The sequence below is a fragment of the Acomys minous genome (genome assembly GCF_964271855.1).
Source record: "Acomys minous genome assembly, chromosome: 10".
Taxonomy (NCBI): Eukaryota; Metazoa; Chordata; class Mammalia; order Rodentia; family Muridae; genus Acomys; species Acomys minous.
Window position 1 is genome coordinate 703575 of NC_140491.1, and position 22331 is coordinate 725905.

At 41.7% G+C, this 22331-nt stretch overlaps 1 protein-coding gene across 1 annotated transcript in view; it reads right to left on the reverse strand.

The window, feature by feature from the left end:
• Positions 1–307: 307 nt before the first annotated feature.
• ATP10D (ATPase phospholipid transporting 10D (putative)) overlaps positions 308–22331 on the reverse strand; it is a 91260-nt gene continuing 69236 nt past the window's right edge. The window contains exons 17-23 of the mRNA XM_084800085.1: positions 21132–21208; positions 20402–20527; positions 16442–16642; positions 8409–8489; positions 7193–7297; positions 2950–3137; positions 308–1952 (exon numbers count right to left, since the gene is read on the reverse strand). Of these exons, the coding sequence (XP_084656211.1) occupies positions 1625–1952; positions 2950–3137; positions 7193–7297; positions 8409–8489; positions 16442–16642; positions 20402–20527; positions 21132–21208 (1106 nt within the window). The 3' untranslated portion in view covers positions 308–1624. The remainder of the gene's footprint in view (positions 1953–2949; positions 3138–7192; positions 7298–8408; positions 8490–16441; positions 16643–20401; positions 20528–21131; positions 21209–22331) is intronic.

The following is a 22331-nucleotide window of genomic DNA, read 5'->3' on the forward strand; positions in this document are numbered from 1 at the left end:
TTCTAATGTACAGATAATTCACATCTTGGAAATGGCCTTCTTCTTACTCCTTGTCATGCTCCTTTAATCTTTAGGTTAAAACCTTTTACGCACATGAGTATCTCTTTAATTGGGATGAATTACAGTTGTTATCGATATGATAGATGATCTGATATCAAGTGATTTCCCCCCTTAGACAAAGACGCCCAAACAGCATTCTGACAAAGGCATGCCTTGGCATTTCTCAGTACTGGCATCAATTACAGGAGGATTCAGAGAGTGATGACAGTTTTCAGTGAACATTATTTATTAAATAATTTATTTAAAAAAAAAAATCTCAGGGAAGTGGAAGGCAGCTTCTTTTAGCCATGTGATATTGTGATAGTTCCAGAAGTCTGTCTATATGAAAAGACCATTTAACAACGATACCAGGAAGGTACAGAAAGCGACTTGGGTAGTACACAGCAGGTAACAGTTGGACCCTGAGAATAAGTTTAGAAAACGTTGATGTAGATAGACATCAGCCTTTAGCACAAAGGATCATGAAGGGAGTTGTAGACGCCTGGTAAGTGACAGCTGTCAGATGAATGTGGACGTATTGAAAGACTTCAACAACAGCACATGACTTCACAATGGCAAATTGACTGACATGGAGTAAACTAGCTTCTAGGCACTAAGTGGGGCCAGCATCCATGATTTCTCACAGCAGAAAACCCTCAACAGACATTCCACACTTAATGTGTTACTTATTCAAAGAGTCTTGGGGATTCCCAGTCACCCCATATCTTGTTCTGTAGAGGACACAACATCCACAAGTTGTTGGGCATTGTTACACTCTGAATTCTCAAGGGGTTGTTGGAAGACTGTTTTGAGGATGATTGTCTCACACTGATGTGGGTGTGGTCAGTTTTAGCACTCAGAAGTTGCTCACGCTGTGTAGGCACAGCTGATTGTGTTTCATAATCGATTTCTTTGTTCCCTGGTTGATGACATCTGCACACAGGGAGCTCATGCATCTACTCCTAACAGTTAACAGAGCAGAAGGCAGCCTGGTGCTGTTGAGAATGTCAGCCCTCTTCTCTCCCTTCCCCTTCATCACAATGCTGAAATGACAAAGAGGGAAGCTAAACACTTTTAGTTGGAGACCAAAGAACTCTTCTCATGAGAAACAAAAGGCTCTTGGGAATTTGTCTTCAAATTAATGAGTTTTCCTAATGAATAAGTTTTAGAAGTACTTTTTTTTCTTAAAGAGAATTCAGGCTGGATCTCGCTTAAAGCGTTTTCCAAATATATGAGACTTACCTATAAAACAAATATATTTCAAATAAATCTCTTTGATAATGTTTGAATTTATAAGACAATTAGAATTCCCTTACAAAAAATCTAAAAAGTTTCATAAAAACAACCTATGACACCGAATCAAACATTCCACTTCCCTAACCACTGCTCACGTCAAACGTTATCCCTTGTTTACAAATGTGCACACAGGTATACAACTGTAGACATGGTGTAGGTTTTCCACACCAAGCAAAATGCTGATTATCCCTTGTATAACAACCCAACCCTCACTTTTGAGAGGCGCTTCTTCTATATCCTTCCAAACATGAAAGATTACCTGCAATTCTAAGCAGGGTGTCTTGCATTTTTAATGTGCTGAGGGTCCAGTCATCTTTGAGGCCCCAGGCTCAGAGTAGCCATGGTCTAGCACAGTCTCACATATAGGTAAACTTTCTTGTTCAACAGTACATGCTGTTGCTGACTTCATTGCCAAGACAGCAGAAGAGCCAGGCGTGGGTCTTCCTGACTTAGCAGCTGATTGGCTGGCACACTCTGATGTCACTTGATTGACCTTTGCAGTCCCTTTCCACTTCTTGAGAGCTTCTGCTCTCTCCTCTGGAGCAAGTCTGTCAATGTACTTGGCTCTCAGAATTGGAGATGGAAACACGGATCCTTGGAGAACTCGGTATACAAACCTAGGTTACAAAGAACATCACAGAATTATGTTCACTTCCATTGCATCATGGGATCCATGGAACATAGTGACCAGTTAAAATAAAAAGCAAAAGACACTTGGTTTCTGAGATACAGGAAAGTGAGTCAGCTATAAAATGGAGATTAAAATAATATAAAACTAGATATGGTGGTGAGCCTCTATAATTCGAACATATGAAAGGTTAAGTTAGAGAGATATCATGACTTCAAGGCCAGCATAAGTTTGACATTGAGTTCCAGGCCAGATTGGGCTATTGTGCAAGACCCTGACTTAAAAACTCAAAATACGATAATTAAAAAATTAAACAAATTAGAATTCTTGAAATAGTAAGAAATAGTAATTTGCTTTTAATTGACTGCCAAGTAAGCATAAAGGACCCCCTCTTCTCCTGTTACAGTGACAATAGATGTCAACATGAATTTTGTGGGGAAAATACCCAAAGCATAGAAGATTCTTCTGCATAAGTAAAGATGGCTCCCACAGCAGAGCCATACCCCTGGCCCACAGGAAACTTCCTTTCTTTTGTCATGAGACAGACATTGTACACTATGATATAATAGGAGAGCCTTTATGAATGACAAGGCTATGAGGGGTGTGCTCTCCTGCCTTTGCCTTGTGTGAATGCAGCATTAAGTTTCACCTTGAGATGAGCACCATCGAACCTGATAGTACCTTGATGTGTGACTTCCCAACCCTCAGAACTCTGAGCTAGTACATTTCTGTTCTTAAGTTACCTAGTTTGGGTATTCTGTTATAGCTGTAAGACACAGACTAAGGCAAAGGCTCAGGGAATGGCCGAGCAAACGTTAGGGCATGGTAGGCCCTCAGATAATCCCGTGAAGCAAAGTTTTTTTTTTCCCCTGTGAACTATCAATTAACTTGGATTTTTCCATGAGAGAGAAACAGATGTCTTCACATGCTCAATCTAGTCCTGATTCCATGTATTTACTCTCTTGAGGGGCAAACAAATTACGTACCTAGGAAGAAGAGCTATGCAGGTTGTAAGAAGACAAACCAAGTAGAACACTGGGTCCAGCATGTGCTCCTGCATAATCCAGTATGGGTTGGATGGTGGGTTGCAAGTTACACACAAGGCTCCAAAAGCCAAGGCAAAGAAAAAGTACGAAAAGATGCTCGAAACAATGACCAGCATGTGGATCCAAGTCTACAAGACAGGAAAAGAATGCTTACTGGTGGCGTATTGCAACCTGGCAAAACCTGCTCCACTAAAGAAACAGTACATCCGAGAACTTACCACACAAGACACAAGGGCATAAGCCAGATCATTCAATAGTGGCCCATGAGAGTGTTTAAATTCTTCACAGTTAAATCAGAAGTCAATGGCCGATTCTGTTGGCCACTCTACACTGTCCATGTGCCAGGAGGTGTTCAGATGTCCTTTGTCATTTTGTATGTAGTCACCCATTTTTTTTTTTACAGCAACTCATTTAATTGAGTAAGGTATCGTCTTACTTCAGTAATCTTCAAACTCCAGCCATTCACAAATATAGTAGATACTACATTTGCTCACCTGTACTCTAGTCTCTTCCCTTATCCAGCATTCAAGTGGCTTGCAGCTCTCCACTCCCTTTCAATGAAGCAAGGTTCAATGAACAGGAAGGGAGGTTTAGAATATTCAGGGCAGAAGCTTGTAAGAGCTGTTGTGCCTTCTCCTGTTACTCAGTGCAGTGCACATCACACCCAACAGTGGACATACTATTGGTGACATGGGTTCAGGCTTTCTTCCTGTATGAAACACTGTCTTTATAAATCTCTTTTCTTTTCTTTTTTTCTCTCTCAAATTTAGATTTTAATGGAATGGTAGAAATACACTGTGATCATTTAAAAACTTATCTAAGAGTTTCCTACAATATGTTTTAATGATATTCAGCCCCACAACTCTTCCAAGCCCTATCCCCAATCCCTACCTACCCAACTTTGTGTCTTGTTTTTGCTTGTTAAATCCTTCAAGACCAATTTATGTTGCCCAGTATTCTTGGATATGTGGTTTTCCACTGAAGAATGATCCACTTAGCAGGAGCTAACACTTGAGAGAAAACTGTCTCTCTTTATGGCAGAAGCTAATAGTTGCCAAACACTCCCTGGCTTGGCATGGGACTATGCGCCCAACTGCCCTCCCCTTGTCAGGATGTAGTCTGGCCTGGGATTTCACAGGTTTTGTACATGCTTGACCCAATGACCATGAGTTCAGAGGTAGGGCTTCTTCCAGGTTATTTCCATAAGACAGTATCTCCTTGGAGTCACCCACCCACGTCCTCTGGCTCTTACATTCTTTCCTCCCGACCTCTACGATGGTCCCTGAACCTTGGGAGGAGGTATAAATCTCTTTTCTAGCACTGTAATTTTCTTTTTTTTTTTTTTAATGTTGTGGAGGAGTTTATTAAATGAGCATGGGGGGGGGAGAAGGAAAAGGGGGAGGGGTAGCCCAGAGAAAGAGAGTAAGGGGGTGGGGAGAGAGTAAGGGAGTGGTAGAGGAGGTAGAGAGAGAGTGGGGGGTTAGAGGAGGTAGAGAGAGAAGAGGAAATAGAGAGAGAGAGAGAGAGACCTCATGGAGGGTCTGTCCTTTTATATGGCCCTGGGCAGGGCCATGCCCCTGTGGCAGGTAAGCAAGTAATTTTCAGTCAAGGTCTAATTAATTCTTATTTTGCTTCCAATTATGCAAAGCATTTCCCCAAAGTAGATATCATTGCAGAGGTCAGAAATATTGTTCATATCTTATAAAATGTAGAAGCCACTCAGAAAATGTTCGCTAACTCCTTGATTAGCAATGTCATGCCTCCAGGTTTTATTATTTATTTATTTATGCTTGTTTTCTTTATTCTTTCTTTCTTCATTTCCTCCCCCATTCCTCCTTTCTTTCCTTCTTTCTGTTCTTTTTGCTCAAATTCCCTCCATTATATTTGAGCACTATTCTAGAGTTTTGTTTTTCTCTTATTATATGCTTTTGCAAGTGAGATGATGACATCACAGCACACAATTGTAAATGAGTTGACATAAGAAAGTGAATGTGGAAAACACTGGGAAAAACGGCTCAGGAAGAGGGAGGTAGCCACAACACAGTGAGCAAGAGTGTGAATGACATATGACTTAAGAGCTCAAAGTGGCTGAGTCTCCTGCAAAAGGTACTGCAGAATCCATGAGGGCAGGAGGGACACTTCTCCAAGATGTAATGTGTATGGAGACATTACTGCATTTTTAGCTTTCTTTCTCCTTGGAAAGAACCCTCAGCACTGAGCTTAATGTCGGCAACCCACTCCTCTCAGGCTAAAGCCTGTAACTAAAGCCAGTGAAGCAGGATTGCGTCACCTGAACTAGGACCAGGGCACAGTAAGGCAAGAGCAGAAGAAAGCACATGCAGGCGGTTCAGACCCGCGTGTATCCTGACAAACATATCTATTAATTTCTGCTCTCTGGCCCTCTGCTGGCTCCTGGGGTTTTCATGTTTGTTGAACCATGGTCCCTCTGTAATTTTCAGAACATTTTTATTTGCTTAGATTATCCAGAATGTATTGTTGTTTCACTCAATCAGTGAACCCCAACGGGTATACAGGGTGGTTCCTTTGGAATACACAAACGTCACAGCTTGTGGCAGAACCAAAAGTATCTCTAACAATTGTTTAAAAGTTGAACAGATGTTCAAAGGAGACCAAATATTACAGCTTTCGATTTCCTTCCATCAACCTAGTAGTTGCCTATATGAATATTTTATCATATTCAGGGTTTATGTGATTTAGTTGTAGATCATTATGCATAAACAAAGCAAATGATGGCAAAAGTAGATAATTGTTCCTGCTTTATAACCTGTTAGAAACAATTTGATAATGTAGTATTATATGTTTTAAATCATAACCTCACTCAGTGGGTTCCTGTTTGAAATCCATTTATTTACCCGATGGTAAATATACTCCTCAAATGGTCAGGTATCTGCCTCCTCACTCACCAGCATTTTTCAAACACTCACACTGAGTAAGCCTTATCTCTGACACTGGTTTACATAGTGAACAAAACAGGCATGAGCCCTGACATCACAGCTATTATAATTTTATGAGGAAGAAAAACATGAATCAGATAATATCATAATTAAATAAATAACTATACATTATTTTAAGCTTATGACTAAAAGCAAGAAAAAATGAGATAGTGGATGATTAAGGAAAAATTCTAGGGGAAAAGGATACATAATGATCTAAAGTAATATTTTGAAGTTGGTAAAAGTCACAAATACAAGGTGTGGTGGTTTGAATAGGAACGGCCCCCACAGACCCATGTGTTTGAATGCTTGGCCACAGGGAGTGGCACTATTAGGAGGTATGGCCTTGTTGTTGGATGAAGTGTGTCATTATGGGGGTGGGTTTTGAGGTCTCATATATGCTCAAGTTATGCCCAGTGTGACACACAGTCCTCTCCCTTGAGCCTGCAGATCAAGGTGTAGAACTTTCAGCTTCTTCTGCAGCACATGTCTACCTGCAGGCTACATGCTCCTGCCATGATGGTAATAGGCTGAAACCCTGAAACTGTAAGGTGGCCCCAGTTAAGAGTTGCCGTGGTCATGGTGTCTCTTCACAGCAATAAAACCCTAACTGAGACACAAAGGGAAATCTGAAAGTATCTCTACTAATAGATATAGTAAGCAGCTAGGTTTTGATGTGACAGTGACCTCAATGCTCCTGAGAAGCTGGAAGAGGGTATGTGTGGTGCCAGCCCTTGAACAAGGAAATGAGTGTGGGAACAGCCTAAGAGTCACTACACAAGGTCTGATGAGCTGTATTAGGGGTTTCAAGTTCATTCCAAGTATAATAAGAAAATATAAAGAAGACATAAAAAATACTTTGTAATATCACAAGGGCATAAAGTCCTCATTTACTAAAGTCAACACAGTGGGGTTATAGCACAGAATGCTGCTGATCTTTAGGAAAAAGCCATCAGCTTGGTCTTAAAGCCTACTAAGCACAGGTGGTGATTTTTAGGTCCACTGACTCACACCTCTAAGAAATACCTTACTCGTGACAGAAACAAAGACACAAAGTTGTACTTTTCACTTTCCCTGTACTCAGCATCATGGCACCAAGTGACCATCAGTTTTTCCCTGAATGACCCTTTTCCTACAGGGCCTTGTCAGCACTGAGCTTCCAGTCATGGAGGGCTTGGCAGGACCACTGCTGAAGAAGATATGTCCCCAAGCAGGAGGAACAGGCTCACCAAACTCTTGCTTTCGATCACCAGATGGAGGAGAATGATGAACAAGGCTGCTGTGTTCAGAGGATTCCCGAATGCAAAGATGTCAATGTCAGAGCCGTGGTAGGTCTACAGGGAGAGAACAATGGGGTGAGCATGAGGAGGTGCACACATTTGGTGGCATATTGCCATTTTGTTTATAGCTCAAGTGTGGCTTGAGTATTCTCTAAAATAGTTCTATTAACTAACTGGTCACTTAGGAAGCATGAATGCTTCCAGAAACAAGACTGACTCGCCAAGATAGGCTATCAATCAATTTGAACTGCTAGGTGGACTTCCTCTTCATTCTAAACAATAATTGATCTGTTTGGAAGCTTTTGTTCCCAGACAGAGGCACACAAAGACATAAACTGTGGCCCACCTGATAAAACATTGACACACCAGTTACACCTACCCTAAGCTTATACTTCTGGGGACACATCCCCTCCCACCTCTGCATCTTGAAGTCCTCTGCCAGTCCTCAGATGATTCCAGTCTCTGTTCTCACAGTGTGCATTTCTGAATGCACTTCCAGCTGCTTTGTATAAATTCCTCTTGAAGAGTAACATGGCCAGAATATTTGAGCTAATTTGGGTAATTTAACTTGAACAAGGCACAGAAACTGTCAGCCTAGTGAACGTCATTGTCTTTACTACCACCGCTGTACTCTGTCAACACACTTCATGATCACATACATTTCTTTCTGGAACAAGGCTCAGACAGACAGCTTCACCATGTCCACTGTGCTCAGTGCTGGTCTAAACTTTTAAAATGAATTTTTACACAATCTTTGCTTAGCTCTGTTTCTTCCAAATTTATCTGTATAACATGTGATTTTTATTAAGTTTTGAAGATATTCCTTATGGGTACTTAAATTTAATACTCTGGGTATAAGCCTGATGGGATTAGCCCAGAACCCACCAATAGAAGCTCTTACATTTCTGACATTGGGCATGATTTTTGGTTAATTTGTTTATATGACTAAAATTTAAATCTTATTTAAGCCACTGACAAAAATCAAACAGTTTGGTGTTTACAAGAGACCCAAGGGAACTCAATTAGGTACTTAATTGAATCCAATACCTAGATATTATGAGGGTTAGAAGTCAGTCAACTATCAGTCAGCCAGAGACTGGAAGCAAAGTACTCGGAAGCATCATTGATTATTAATGACAAATATACTGAGCAAACAACGACTTACAAAGTAAGGCACGAAGAAGCAGACCAAGCTTTGGTAAAAGGCGTCCAACAAGGTGATCCAGAAGGTGAGGGGCAAGTATGCCTGGAAACAAAATACATACCAAAGAGGGAGTAAAATTAACAAGAGTCTGCACAAAATAATAATCTATTCCTTTATTCTGTACTTTATAATGCATGGTGGAAGAATGAAGGCAGCAAGCGAAGACATGCTCACTGTTGAATGTGGCAGGAAAAGTAACAAACGGTAAAGGAACTCTTATTCGACTTACTTGAGATATTTAAAATCTAACTTTATTTTTACCTTTTTTTTTTTTAAGGAGTTTTCCACACCCATTCCCAGGGTGGCTGGACCAGTTTACAATTCCGTAAACAGTGACTGAAGGTTCCTTTTTCCTTGAGTCCTCTCCAGCATTTGCTGTCAGCTGTTGTGTTGCTCTTAGCCATTCTGACTTAGATAAGATGTATAAACACACATACACACACACACTCATACACACACACACACACACACACACACACACACGTATATGTAATAACACCTGTATATGTAATAACAACTAAAGAACAAAAGGTCATGATTTTGAGAGGAGATGGGATGGAAAGAAAAAGAAGGAGAAATTAATAATATATATTTTAATTAAAAGTATTCTTTATCATGGACCAACATGTGTGTATTCATGCATGTGTGCATGTGTGTGTTTATGTGTATGTATGCACATATATGTGTATATGTGTATATATGTGCACATGTATATTGTATTTTTGTGTGTGCATATGTGATGTGTGTTTGTGTGCATGCATGTATATGCATGATGTGTGTGTGTGTGCGTGTGTGTGTGTGTGTGCGTGTGTGTGTGTGTGTGTGTGTGTGTTTTGCTTCTGCTTGGGACTTGTTCAACTATGGTCCACACATGTTAAGCATGTACTCTGTCACTGTGCTACATCCCTAAGGCCTTCTGGACCTATTAAATACCTGAAGCAGGGAAAGCTAGCTGTTGATCGGAAAGCACTAGTCACAAACTTACCCAAATCAATCACTTTTCTATGCTTACACTTTCCCCTCCATTACCATCAATTCTGCCTATGAACAACTGGATAGCCATCTTAATCACCCATATACTCCCCCTTTGTACCCTCAACACAATCTCTCATATGTTATAACATGAATATAAAATGCCCCCCAATTATCTTATGTCTTCCAAACTTGGGCCCAGCTGCTGGGACTATTTTGAGAGGTTTTGGAATGTAAGAGTGAGGTCTGGCTGGCAGAAGTAGGTCAGCCACATCTAGTTTTGTCTACTCAAGCACTGAGCCTGTGACTCACTCTGTACGGTACCCCTAATCCTCTCTCCTTCCTGTCCCTTCTAACATGACCAGCCACAAACAAAACAAAACAAAAAGGAAAGGGGAAAAACCTGTAAGGTAGAATAAATCCTTCCTCAGTTAATAAGTGATGTCAGGTGTTTGGCTACAACAATGAGAAAACTAAACAAACAAACAAACAAAAAACAATAACAAAACCAGAAATGAAATAACAAGAGCTACAGAACTAAGCAGGTTTTCAGAACAAGAAATAAAATGTCTAGTAAACATTTTGAGAACATTCAACATCCTTGGCTGTCAGGGTAGTGTAGATGAAAGCCATTTATAATTGTATTTCACATTAGTCAGGATGGCCATCATCAGGAACAGAAATGACAACAAATGGGGGTGTAGATGTGGGGAGAGGGACACCATTATACACTGTGGGCCGCATTAGTGCAGCCACTTTGAAACTCAATCTGAAGCTTTCTGAAAAAGTCCCCAAATAGAACAAGGTTATGATCCAGCTCTAGCACTCCTGGGCAAACCCCAAAGGACTTTACATCCTGCTTCAGGAACACCTGAAAGCCCATGTGCATCACCGCTGTACTCACAATAACTACAACATTGAACCAACCTAGATGTCCATCAACTGATGAGTGGATAATGAAAATGTGGTGCATGTCCACAGTGAGAGATTGCTCAGCTGCAAAGAAAAAGCAAATCATAGCAATTGCTGGTAAATGGAAGAACTTCAAAAAACTTATACTCAGTGAGGTTACCCAGGCTCAGAAAGACAAATGTCACACATTCTCACTCATGTGGATTCTAGAGTTGACTCTGATACTGTTTGTTTAATTTGGAATGCATGTGGAAGCTGGATAATGGCAGAAGGGACACTGGGTAGTGGACACATTAAAGAAAGGAAGATGGCAAAATAAAAATTCCTGACAGTGGAAAGATACAACATGGATGGGGGTAGGGAATGGGGAAATAAAAGGGTGAGAGGAGGCTCAAGCAAAATGAAGGGAGTATGAAAAAGCTATAGGGAAATCTAATCTCTTGTAACCCAAGTAAAAACAAGAATCAGGAGAGTGTAGTGCACAGTAGACAGGAAAGAACAGGGGTATGCTCAGTGCCAAAGAGTATATGTGGGGACGTGCACAGTGGTTAGGGGGCGATCTAGCTAAGGCTGAGGATGTATGGAGATGCCTTAAGGAAATCCTGTATTTTATAAGCAAATTTTAAAATATAATACATATTTTTTAAAATGTATTTGAACAAAAGTACCCTTCAGGTGCAGGCAGTGTGATCTCAGAAAGCATAGTTTACTAACTGAAAATGTCAGTGCAAGGCGTGGGATACTGTCCTGTGAGTTCTTAGTCATAAAGGTCCCAAAGGCACCAGAACAACAAAGGCTATCACCATTGGTCTTGGTTGTCACCATCGTTAGATGGTAAGACCCTATTGCTGAAGAGACCACTCACTTTGGAAACAGGACATAGGTAAACTGACCTCAACTGACCAGGAGACTACCTCTCTACTATATTCACCAGTGCAATAGTGTCATGGCAGTTTTGGGGGTAACCAGATTAGATATCTAGTCTGCTCCAGAGGAGATATGTCCTGCCTGGCACTGTAAACCTGGGGAGATGTTAGATAGTCATGCTAACAAACTGCATTGTAAACACTTATTTTCCACCTACAAAAGCATGCTACTCTCAGCTTGGTCAGAGATAGTGTTAAGAGCTAATGCCAAATAGGGGAGGGGAGTTAGGGGAAAGTGGGACAGAGGAGGGAATGGATGAATTATCTATACCAACCTCCCCTCACCCAAGGCTTAGGGAACATGTTTGACTGGGTAAAACGAAGGTAAGAACTGGTGAATGAGGAGGAGGAGGAGGGCTTATCGAGGCTGACTTCTGGATGACAGGCTGTGGCATGCATCACCTCACAGCAGCTGTAATTATATCCACAACATCAAGCCAATCAAAAATGCAAAACAGACAGGAGAGGGATCCCCAAGGCCCCACCCCTGGCAGAGGAGTCACCGACAGAAAATGCTTGCTCACAGGACTCTACTTTGGGGACAACAACAAAAAAAATGGAAAACATGAAGTTATATGGGAAACCAGGTGAGGACACTAGGGAAAGGTGAAGTGAAGAAACGATTGAAGGATATGATAAAAATACATTGTACACACAATTTTCAAACAATAAATATATATGAATATATGTATGTATGTATGCATGTATATGTATGTATATATTATACAATACCATTTACTATATTTTCTAAACATATGTCAGCTCATGGTTTCTTCCTAATTGCTCAAATCGCCTTCTTTTAGTCACTCCAATGATTCCTACTGCACTTTCAATATGAAGTTTCTTCCCATGACTCATCAAGTTCAAAATGTTCTTCCTGCTGGTTGTGCTTCCATTATCATTTCAGCACGGAAACAGCCAAATCTATTCATTTCTGCCAGGCTATCCTCCTTGTTGGGAGTTCTTTCTTAGGCTTCCCACATGACTAGACCGAGTTTTCTAACTCCTAAATCTTCTCATGGAGGCACATGAGCTAGCCTAATAGATCCCCACTTTGTCACTCACTAGCACTGCATCATGGAAAGTCTTTCCTATCAAAAAAACTGCTGAGGTGTTCTGGTCCTCAGAGCTGGTTGCAAGGCTCAGAGTGGAACCCTGGCTCTTTTATTCAAGCATTTAAAATAATGTTTCAGACAAAGCAGGTACTCAAGATGGATTTCTTATCTTAATTAGCTATTCTTTATTAATGTCCTTTTTTCTATCCAAAGCTTGTAGAAAGAGAAAGACCAGGAGAGACAGTAGCCAAACATTGAAAAGTGGGTTCTCACTCCAGCATCAACCCTGCCTGGATGGTGACATGGTGCTGATGGGTTCTGAGGATGCGCTCAGACCCTGTAGGAAGGAACACTATGGCTTATTTGACAAGTGTGCATGGACAAGAAAGCACCTTATTCCTGATATTGTCTTTTCTTAACATGTCCTTCTTAGGCTTCTTTTCCCAAATATAAACAAAGACAGAAATAGTCTTAGAACATCTTACTGTCCCCTAAAGAACAAAGCTTTATAAATATGAATCCCACATGAATTCTCTTATTTTTCAAAGGACCATACTTTGAAGCTTTATATAATATCACTGCCTTTTCATGTCTTTGTCTTCTAAAAAAAAAAAAAAGTGGTGAAGACTCATTGTTTCTAGTTTATAATTCTCTGAATCTTATTTTACTATTTCTTTATGGAAATGATGAGGCTGTTCTGTGTCTTTCTTCACCCAAGTACTCCTAGAAGCTCAGCAGTGGCATGGTACCACAGCAGGAAACAATGTTTCAGACACAAAGAGGCACCCAAAGGGTCACTGGACCAGAATTATTTGAAGTTAAGTTAAAACACAACTTCACACTTCTAGGATTGTCCATGAAATCCACACTGAGGCTACACGAAGAAGGGTAGGAAGGTTGAGGAGGAGATAAGTGAGAGGCTGAGGGCTAACACTCAGAACCTTGTGGGAAAATTCAGAAATAAGGACAAAGGCAGTAATGAAGGAAGACCATGTGGGTGAAGACTGGAGGGGAAGAGTGACTGTTTAGGGCACAGGAGTCCTCTGACTGTGGCCTTCCACATTCATATCCTTTGGGGAGTATGTTATCTTCCTTAATCCCACACCATTTCCAGAGTCAACAAACTGAAGCACAGGCAAGGTAAAAAACATAACAAGGCCACACAGCAGAGAATCAGAATGTAAACTCTTGCAAAATACTCTGGTACTCCTAACCCACGCTGATCTGTGCAGTGCCTTCAAGGCAGCCCGTGGGGATCAGCACACAGATTTCCGAGGCCTGACCGTACTCTGCTCTGCCCAGTGCCTCTGTAGGGAACCTTCCCGACCCCACCCTTGTGCTTCAGCTCTGTCCCTGGGAATGACACATGCCTCAGAACTGAGCAACAAGAAGACCATTCTAGCTTTGGTAGTAAGCACCAGAGAAGGCGTGTGACAAGCTCCGGACTAGAGCATCAAAGCTACACATATGTAATTGCTTGGCGGAAAATATGCTCACTGTCCCAGCTTTAGTAGCTGTGTGAGTTCATAGGTTTCTGTTTTTCATTCAGTTAGCCTGAGTTGTTATTTTCTTCTGTTTCATTTTGCTTTCTCTTCCTTCTTTATTCCTCCCATTCTTCCTTCTTTCCTTTTTATTACCTTGTCCATTAAAAATGTGAGAACTCTGACCATTATCATTTCCAATGCTGGATCACGTGACCATCGGGGGTTGCTGAGTTTTGCCCATACATAGGCAAAGTTTCCTTGCTTATCTCTCTTGGGAACCTCACAAGGCTCTTATAATAACATTTTCCATTCTGGCCTAAACATCAGTGGGAAACCCAAGAATGAAAGGGACCGTCAGAGCTCTTTCTGCAGCACAGCACGGAGGCCCAACGCCTGGACCTGGATATCAGGTTCCAACTGTGACACACTAGCTCAGCACCAAGAGCAGGTTACTAAAGCCAACTCCTTGTGCTTGTCTTGCGCTACCTAGGAAGTAGAGAGAATGGTAGCCCCTCACTTGCGGGATATTTGGGGGATTAGATTATGTCCCTTACAATAGTGTCTTCAATCATGTAAATTTCCTGTTACAACCATGGTGGCCATTATTAATCCTGTGAAAGATGAGTCAGAAACAAGAGTACTTAGACAGCCACCTTAGGTAATAGGCTAGTCTGCAGATTACCCACATCCTACAGGGTAGAGTTGACAGGCAGCAGGAAAAGAGCTGATGCAGAGTGGCTAGCAGCTAAGAATCAGTGGTGTGGAGATGAGAGCCACCGAGGGAACTCCTGTCCTGTATGGCACCAGAACATGCGGGACTTAACTTGGGTTTGAGCTGCTTTCCCATCCTGGCTTTATCAGTTAATAACTTGGCGAGTTTGTGGGAAAGTACTGAATATATTTGAAGTTCAGATCCTCATTTTGGAATGGGAAAAATGCTAGATTCTGTCTCTAAAAGTGTCATGTGAAGACAAATGAGGCAGGAATATTAGCAAAGCAGGCTGAGCAGCAGGACTTATCAAAGGCCAGCTGTCTGTCATTAGCCAGGTCGCAAACTCAGAATTCTTCTGATAAGTACATAAGAAATTTTTTCTTTCTTTTTTTTATTAATTTATTCATACTACATATTGATTTTTAGCCCTTCCCTTGTTTCCTCCTATTCCTCCCTCCCTCCCACTTCCCCCCTTCTCCCCTCCCCTATGTCTGTGATTGAGGGAGACCTCCTCCCCCTATATATGCTCTTAGAATATCGAGTCTCTTCTTGGTAATTTGCTATCCTTCCTCTGAGTGCCGCCAGGCCTCCCCATCCAGGGGACATGGTCAGAAAAGGGGCACCAGAGTTCGTGTGAGAGTCAGATCTCACTCTCCTCTCACCGGTGGAGAATATCCTGTTCGTCAGCTAGGTCTTGGTAGGGGTTTGAAGTTTACTGCCTATATTCTCCTTGGCTGTTGCCTTTGTTTGAGGAGGACCCCAGGACCCAGAACCGCCTGTCATAGAGTTCTTTTCGTAGGTTTCCAGGACCCTGTGGATCCTACTATTTCCCCATTCTTCCATGCTACTCTCACCTAAAGTCTCAATAGATGTCCTCTCCTCTGACCCATTTTTCTGGTAAGTAAAGTTTTTCATGGTACGTTTCCCTTGGACTAGTGTTTTGATATCAGTGAGTATATACCTTTTGTCTCTTTTTGCTTCTGGGTGAACTCACTCATTATGATAATTTCTAGATCAATCCATTTGTGCACAAATTTCGGGAATTCCTTGTTTTTAATAGCTGTGTATTATTCCATAGTGTAAATGTACCACAGTTTCTTAGTCCATTCTTCTACTGAGGGACACTTAGGCTGTTTCCATGTTCTGGCTATTATGTATAAAGCAGCTATGAATATGGTTGAGCATATGTCCCTGTTGTGTGGTAGGGCATTTTCTGGGTATATTCCAAGGAGTGGGATAGCTGGGTCTTGAGGAAGCCCTATTCCCATTTTTCTGAGGAAGTGCCAGATAGCTTTTCAAAGTGGTTGTACTAGTTTGCATTCCCACCAGCAATGAAGGAGTGTTCCTCTCTCTCTACATCCTCGCCAGAGAATTCTTAACAGAGGAATATCAAATGGCTGAGAAACACTTAAAGAAATGCTCGTCCTCGTTAGTTGTCAGAGAAATGCAAATCAAAATGACACTGAGATTCCACCTTACACCCATCAGAATAGCTAAGATCAAAAACTCAAATGACACCACATGTTGGTGAGGATGTAGAGAGAGAGGTACATAAGAAATTTTAAAGACTTACATTGATACCAGAGACTATTGACTTAACATCTGCAGCATGAGTGTTACAGCAGTGATTCTCAACCTATGGGTTGCATCTGATATCCTGTATATCAGATATTTACATTACAATTCATAATAGTAGCAAAATTACAGTTATAAAGTAGCCACAAAATAATTTTATGGATGGGGTCACTACAACATGAAGAACTGTATTAAAAGGTTAAGAAGCAATAGAAAGGTTGAGAACCACCAATGTAGAGCATTGAAAGCAACCTTCATGTTAAGTACTCCTGACTGTCCTATACCATCCAGGCCTGGTGGCCTGGAAACACTTCCATCATGATATAGTTCGCTACCATGTTTCTGCTTGAACACTCACCTCCGATTGCTGACCACTCTTGTAAAGTTCAGGCAGCTGCAGGAGGGTCTCTGCTGATAGATCTTTCTCCAAAACACCATAAACGATGGGGGGAACAGATGTGAAGAGGAGGTTGAAGAAGATCAGAACCCAATAGTCAGTCATAGATGTTCCTGAAAACCCACAGAAGAACTGGTACCAGAAAAGGAGATTCACATAGGCCTGGGGACACAAAGAAAGACGTTCAGATCTTTGAGACACCAGACACATTTGCACAGGCATGTGCCCTTCTGGGCCCTGTGCCTTGAGCCTCTCCACAGCTTTGCCAACCACAGATGAATGAACACAGCTTGTTGTGCAGTTCTTTAATTTTGTTTTGTTATTAATAAGTATCTTATTAAATTATATGCATACACACATCAGTACTACACGGTGCTGGCACTATTCTAAATCAGTTACAAAGAATTCATTTAGTCTTCATAACAATGTGGGAATTACTGTTGCTCCCATTTTACACATAATGAACTAAATATTTCTGAGCCCTCAAATTACATATGTGCAAATCTTAGTCTTCAGTGTGGTGGTGATAGGAGGGAGGGTCAGATGGTAAAGTTATGGTCATCATGGAAGAGCCCGTGTGAAAAGGATTAGCATTCCTATAAAATGAATCTCTACAGAGGAGGGATTTAGCCAGAAAGGCTCTTACCAAAGCTCACCCACATCCACTCCCAGATTCGAGACTTCTGGCTCCATTGTTATTATTGTGGTACTTCATTATTGCATGCTGAATAATATACGCCACTGAGACACAAAGAGAATAAGAAATCTGCACAAAGTTACCCAGCTACTTATCTGCCACACAGTGGCAGTGTTGTAGCTCTTTTCACTCTAGATAAATAGAACAAAGGAGACTGCCATGCTAGGAGAAGGCACACCACACATTTATTTTTCCATCATTTGCCCAGGTATTTCTTAGTACTTAAGTGGAATGGTGACAAAAGAATGGGCAATATCCAGTTATTCTGAGACTGAGAGGTTCTCAAAGCATGGGATTCTTGTGCTAAAATCGAATGGTACAGGGAAGGTGGCAGCTCTTTTTAAGAGGTCAGTCCTTCCCTCAGTACTATATTTTAAACTCAGCCAGTACAGCAAAAATTCTGTGCTTTCAAGAAGGGTAAAGGGGTGAATATGGGACTGAGATCCTGGAGGCTGCTTCTTATTTCAAGGGATATCTGTTGTTTGACTGTCATTTTCTGAAGCTCTGCAAACTTTGCTTTCATCCTGTGTACAATAAAAATTAACTAGCCTCAGAGCTAGCTTCCAGAAATAAGTTGGGAAGTATTCATAACCTCAAAAAAGTCTAACATGTATTAAGATATTGGGGGGCTGTTAATTAGTTTAACAGTCTGATGATGATGGTTATGATTATTACTATTACTATTATTGTTGTTATTATAAATTATTATTATTATTACAAGGTCTACAGCTCAGGCTGGCCTCAAATTCCCTATATAGCCAAAAGTGACCTTAAACTTATTTTACTTCTGTGCATACACACGAGTAGCCTCTTAGTCTCTTTCAAATTCATGGCCTCCTTTTCTTAATTAATAGGGGTGGTGTGTGTGTGCGTGCTGATATGTAGGTATAGTGTATGTACACACATTGTGTGTAAATGGAGAGCAGAGGAGGGCATGAGGATTCTGTTCTATCATATTTTACCTTACTCCTTGAGACAGGGTCTCTACTGGACCTGGAGCCAGGCTGGCAGTCAGTCAGCCTCAGTGATTGTATCTCAACAGTGCAGTAGTTATGGGAGCACATGAGTACTGGGGTTTAACTTGAGTTATCTCATCCATCTGGTGCTTACTGACTGACCCCTGTCCCTGCCCCCCAAGTCTGACCTCACTCCTTCCTGTCCCTCCATTCAGGGTGTGAAGACTGCAGGCAGTTTATGCAGTGATGAACTTTGTGCATACTATACAAGCATTCCTCCAACTGAGCTGTAACCTCAGACCACCAAATAGCAAGATATTGTTGTCACTAGCCCCATAGATTCACCACAAAACCTTAGCACTGGGCCATAAACTTAGAACAAACTTTCCTACTTAGTGTTCACAGACAGACATGGTCATTTCCTACAAATCTATCTAGTTAGAAGACATGCAGTTTGGGCATTACTCTGAGTCTGAAGCCATAGTATTCACTAGTATCTCATAAGTTGTCCAACATCACAGAAACATAGTCTTAGAAATTAAGCCACTTTAAAGACTTCTGGTTCTTGCCCAGTGCTCTGTGACTTGGGAGAGGGGTTCCTCTCTAAAAGCCACAGAGCACAATGTCTTGAAATTTTCCATGACAAGCAACAGATTTCTCTGAGTAGAGACATTTGATATTTCAATTTTTTTAAAGGTATCAGGGTATCCTGAAGCTTTGAATATGCTTGCTGCTTTGATTTAGAAAAGAACAGAGCTTCCTAGGAATTCACTGATGAACCCATCCCCACCCACGAACACATCTAGATTACACATTGGGGGCATATCCTAAAGAGGATAAATGCATTTGTCATAAAGATGGTATTTTAATAGCCGTGATCCAATATATTTCCACTAAGAACATGCTGTGCTTTTAAAGCCCAAGAATGAATGCAGTCTTAAGAGCAAAATGTGATTGCATAGTACACCTAGAAGAATCATGAGTATGTAAGAAATAAAACTGAACCGCAGCATGGTGCTCTGTGCTGTAATCCGAGCACTTAGGATACTGAAGCAGGAGGATTTCTACAAGTTGGAGGTGAGTCCGGTCTACATAGTGAATACCAGGCCATCCAGGGCTAAGCAGCAAGACATTGCATGAAGAAGTAAGTAAGGAATGAAAGAAAAGAAGAAAGAAAGGAAAGAGGGAGGGAGGGAGGGAAGGAAAGAAGAGACAGAGGGAGGGAGAGAGGGAGGGAGGGGAGGAGGGAAGGGAAAAGATAGGCATGTGTAATTTAAATGAAACACTTTAGATTAGACATCAGGATTTCCAAGAAGTTTCTGATTATTCCAATCAATTATCACACTAAAGCTCCACAATCACAAAATACCTACTAAGCATAAATAGACTTTTATGGGCTGGGTAGAAAATCCTTGCAGTTGGGTTTTCATCTCTATCCCTTCTTGATATACTATAGGGTCCATTATTTAGGCACAATAGATTTATTTATTTACTTATGAGCAGTAGCTTTATTTATATATTTCTTTCTTTCTTTGTTTACTTACTTGCCACCCCAGTACCACAGAAGCAAACTTTTTCATTTTCTCCTGACAACTTGAAACATTTCATAATCCCGCTTGTCACTGTCTTTTTAGAGATGGTCAAAAATTGAATTTTAAATGAACCAGTCAGGACATACACAAGGAGCAGAGCACGCCAGCAGACGATGGACAGAGAGCAGAGCGCGCCAGCAGACGACGGACAGAGAGCAGAGTGCGCCAGCAGACGACGGACAGAGAGCAGAGCGCGCCAGCAGACGATGGACAGAGAGCAGAGCGCGCCAGCAGACGACAGACAGAGAGCAGAGCGCACCAACAGACACACAGAGAGCAGAGCGCGCCAGCAGACAGACAGAGAGCAGAGCGCGCCAGCAGACGACGGACAGAGAGCAGAGCGCACCAACAGACAGACAGAGAGCAGAGCGCGCCAGCAGACGATGGACAGAGAGCAGAGCACGCCAGCAGACGACGGACAGAGAGCAGAGCGCGCCAGCAGACCGACAGAGAGCCGTGCATGCTGGCAGATGGGCAGGCCTAGCAGTTTGTTGCCAACAGTTCAAACACATGCATCTCCAGATTATCTCTGGAAAGACCTTAGCACAGCTTCCGGCTGTTCTCCAGATACTACAAACAGCCAGGTGGCATCATAGTCGTCCTCTCCATCTTTGAGGCAACCAGGAGTAGAAGGTTGGATTGCAGAGGGCATGGCAAGTTCTCAGCAGTTACGTACCACATTCTTGTAGAAAAAGTAGAGAATCATGTTGGAGAGCCGTGTGTAGCACCAGTGCCCATGCACGAGGAGGAGCTTGCTGAGATGTCTGAACTGAGAAATGGCAAAGTCACTGGCCATTACAGCCTGCAGAGGCAACAGGGAGAGAACAGCATCCTGAGCAATGGAACATTGGAACACACACAACCTAGCACATATAGCCTGACCATCAGTAAACCCAAATCAGCTAACTTACCTCCCAAGCAGATCCAGCAACAAAGACTATGCATGTACACATGCATACATGCAAACACACACACACACGCACACGCACACGCACACACACGAGACAGACAGACAGACAGACAGACAGACAGACAGAGTCACATCTTCCTCATTCTCATTCTATCATGTCTCCTTTCCTTTCCCTTCCCTAGAGTCCTCTATATTTTTTCATGCCATGTATTCAAATGGTAGAAGATTTTTTTCAGTGAGAATTTAACAACACTATAACATGCCTACAAAGTGAAATTTTATGATGTACAAAAGCTTTTAAAGAAGAGAAAACATGAACACAACAGAAACTAGCCAGAGCCACATAACTTTCACAAGTGACCAATAGTGGAATGGCTGAAGGTTCAGCGTCTTTCATTCCTCACTCATAGGCTCATTGTCCCACTGCAATGTTAGCTCGCAGGTTTCCCTCAGCAAGCAGATCATGGTCACAGCACTTGGGTGTGGATGTACTCACCTGCATGCCTTCTTGACCTGAGACACCGATCCCAATGTCAGCCACTTGAATCATGCTAACATCATTGGCACCATCACCTTCACGAAGGAGAAGGAAACATGAGACACATGCGAGGAGTAAATATGTAAACTGCAAACCAAGTGGCTATTCGGGGGAGCAAAGCAGTCCTTTGAGGTTGATCGCTATTTTTCAGAGTTTCTTGGAAACCAGTCCAGTAGAATTAAATGTCACTGCCTTCACAGACTGATCTTCCCCCTTCATGTTATCATATTACATTCAACTTTGCAGACACATCCTGTTCCTCCTGGCTACCACACAGCTCCTGTCTCTGCTTTTGTAACATCGCCCCCATCACTCCCACCTCACCGTGCTGAGTACCACTTACCCAGGCTTTTTTACACGCCATTCTCTCCTTAGAAAATCCTTCTCGGCTTCCCTTTAAGCCAGCCACTCATTTCTGAGGCTCTAGAGCTACCCTGTGTGTCCCCGGTCTTTACCACATGGTTTTACAGTGCTGTGCTCAGACACTGGTCGACTTCAGCACTAGAGCTCCTTCCAAATATTACACAAGAGAGGGATGGCTTCTCTGCCGTTTCTTTAATGTCTTTACTAACAGACAAGCCCAAGCCACCAGTACTGCTTGGGGAACTGAATTCAAAATGGCAAATCTTTTCCTGATTCTTTTTTCAGTAGTATTTGTTAAGTGATATTTTCCACATTTACATTTAGTTGTTCACTTATTTGTGCTAGATGTAAGCCCAATAAGAAAGTATCAGTTATAGATATTGCTTTATAGCTATTGTCTGGGGATAGGGAAAGCCTGGTACAAAAATACTCATAGAATGAATAAAATTTTTGTATTCTTAAATTCAACTTTTCCAAAGGTAAAACTCCAGAGGTTTTCACTTCCACAATCCAATATTTAACTCTGGGCAACTAAGTTGATTTGAGGGTCTAAGATATAACCCCCCAAATATTATCATATTATTTGTGCCTCTATCCCTAACACCAGGTTCAGAGAGGCAGGAAGTATAGTACAGACAGAAAATGAAGGGAGGAAAGAAGTACAGAATTGTAAGGTTAATTTATATATAAGTATATATAATATAGTATTATATGCAGAAGGAAGGACAGGCAAAGGATCAGACCCTGAGGTCATACAAAGAAAACAAAGGACAGGGTCCCCACCCTCCCATCTCC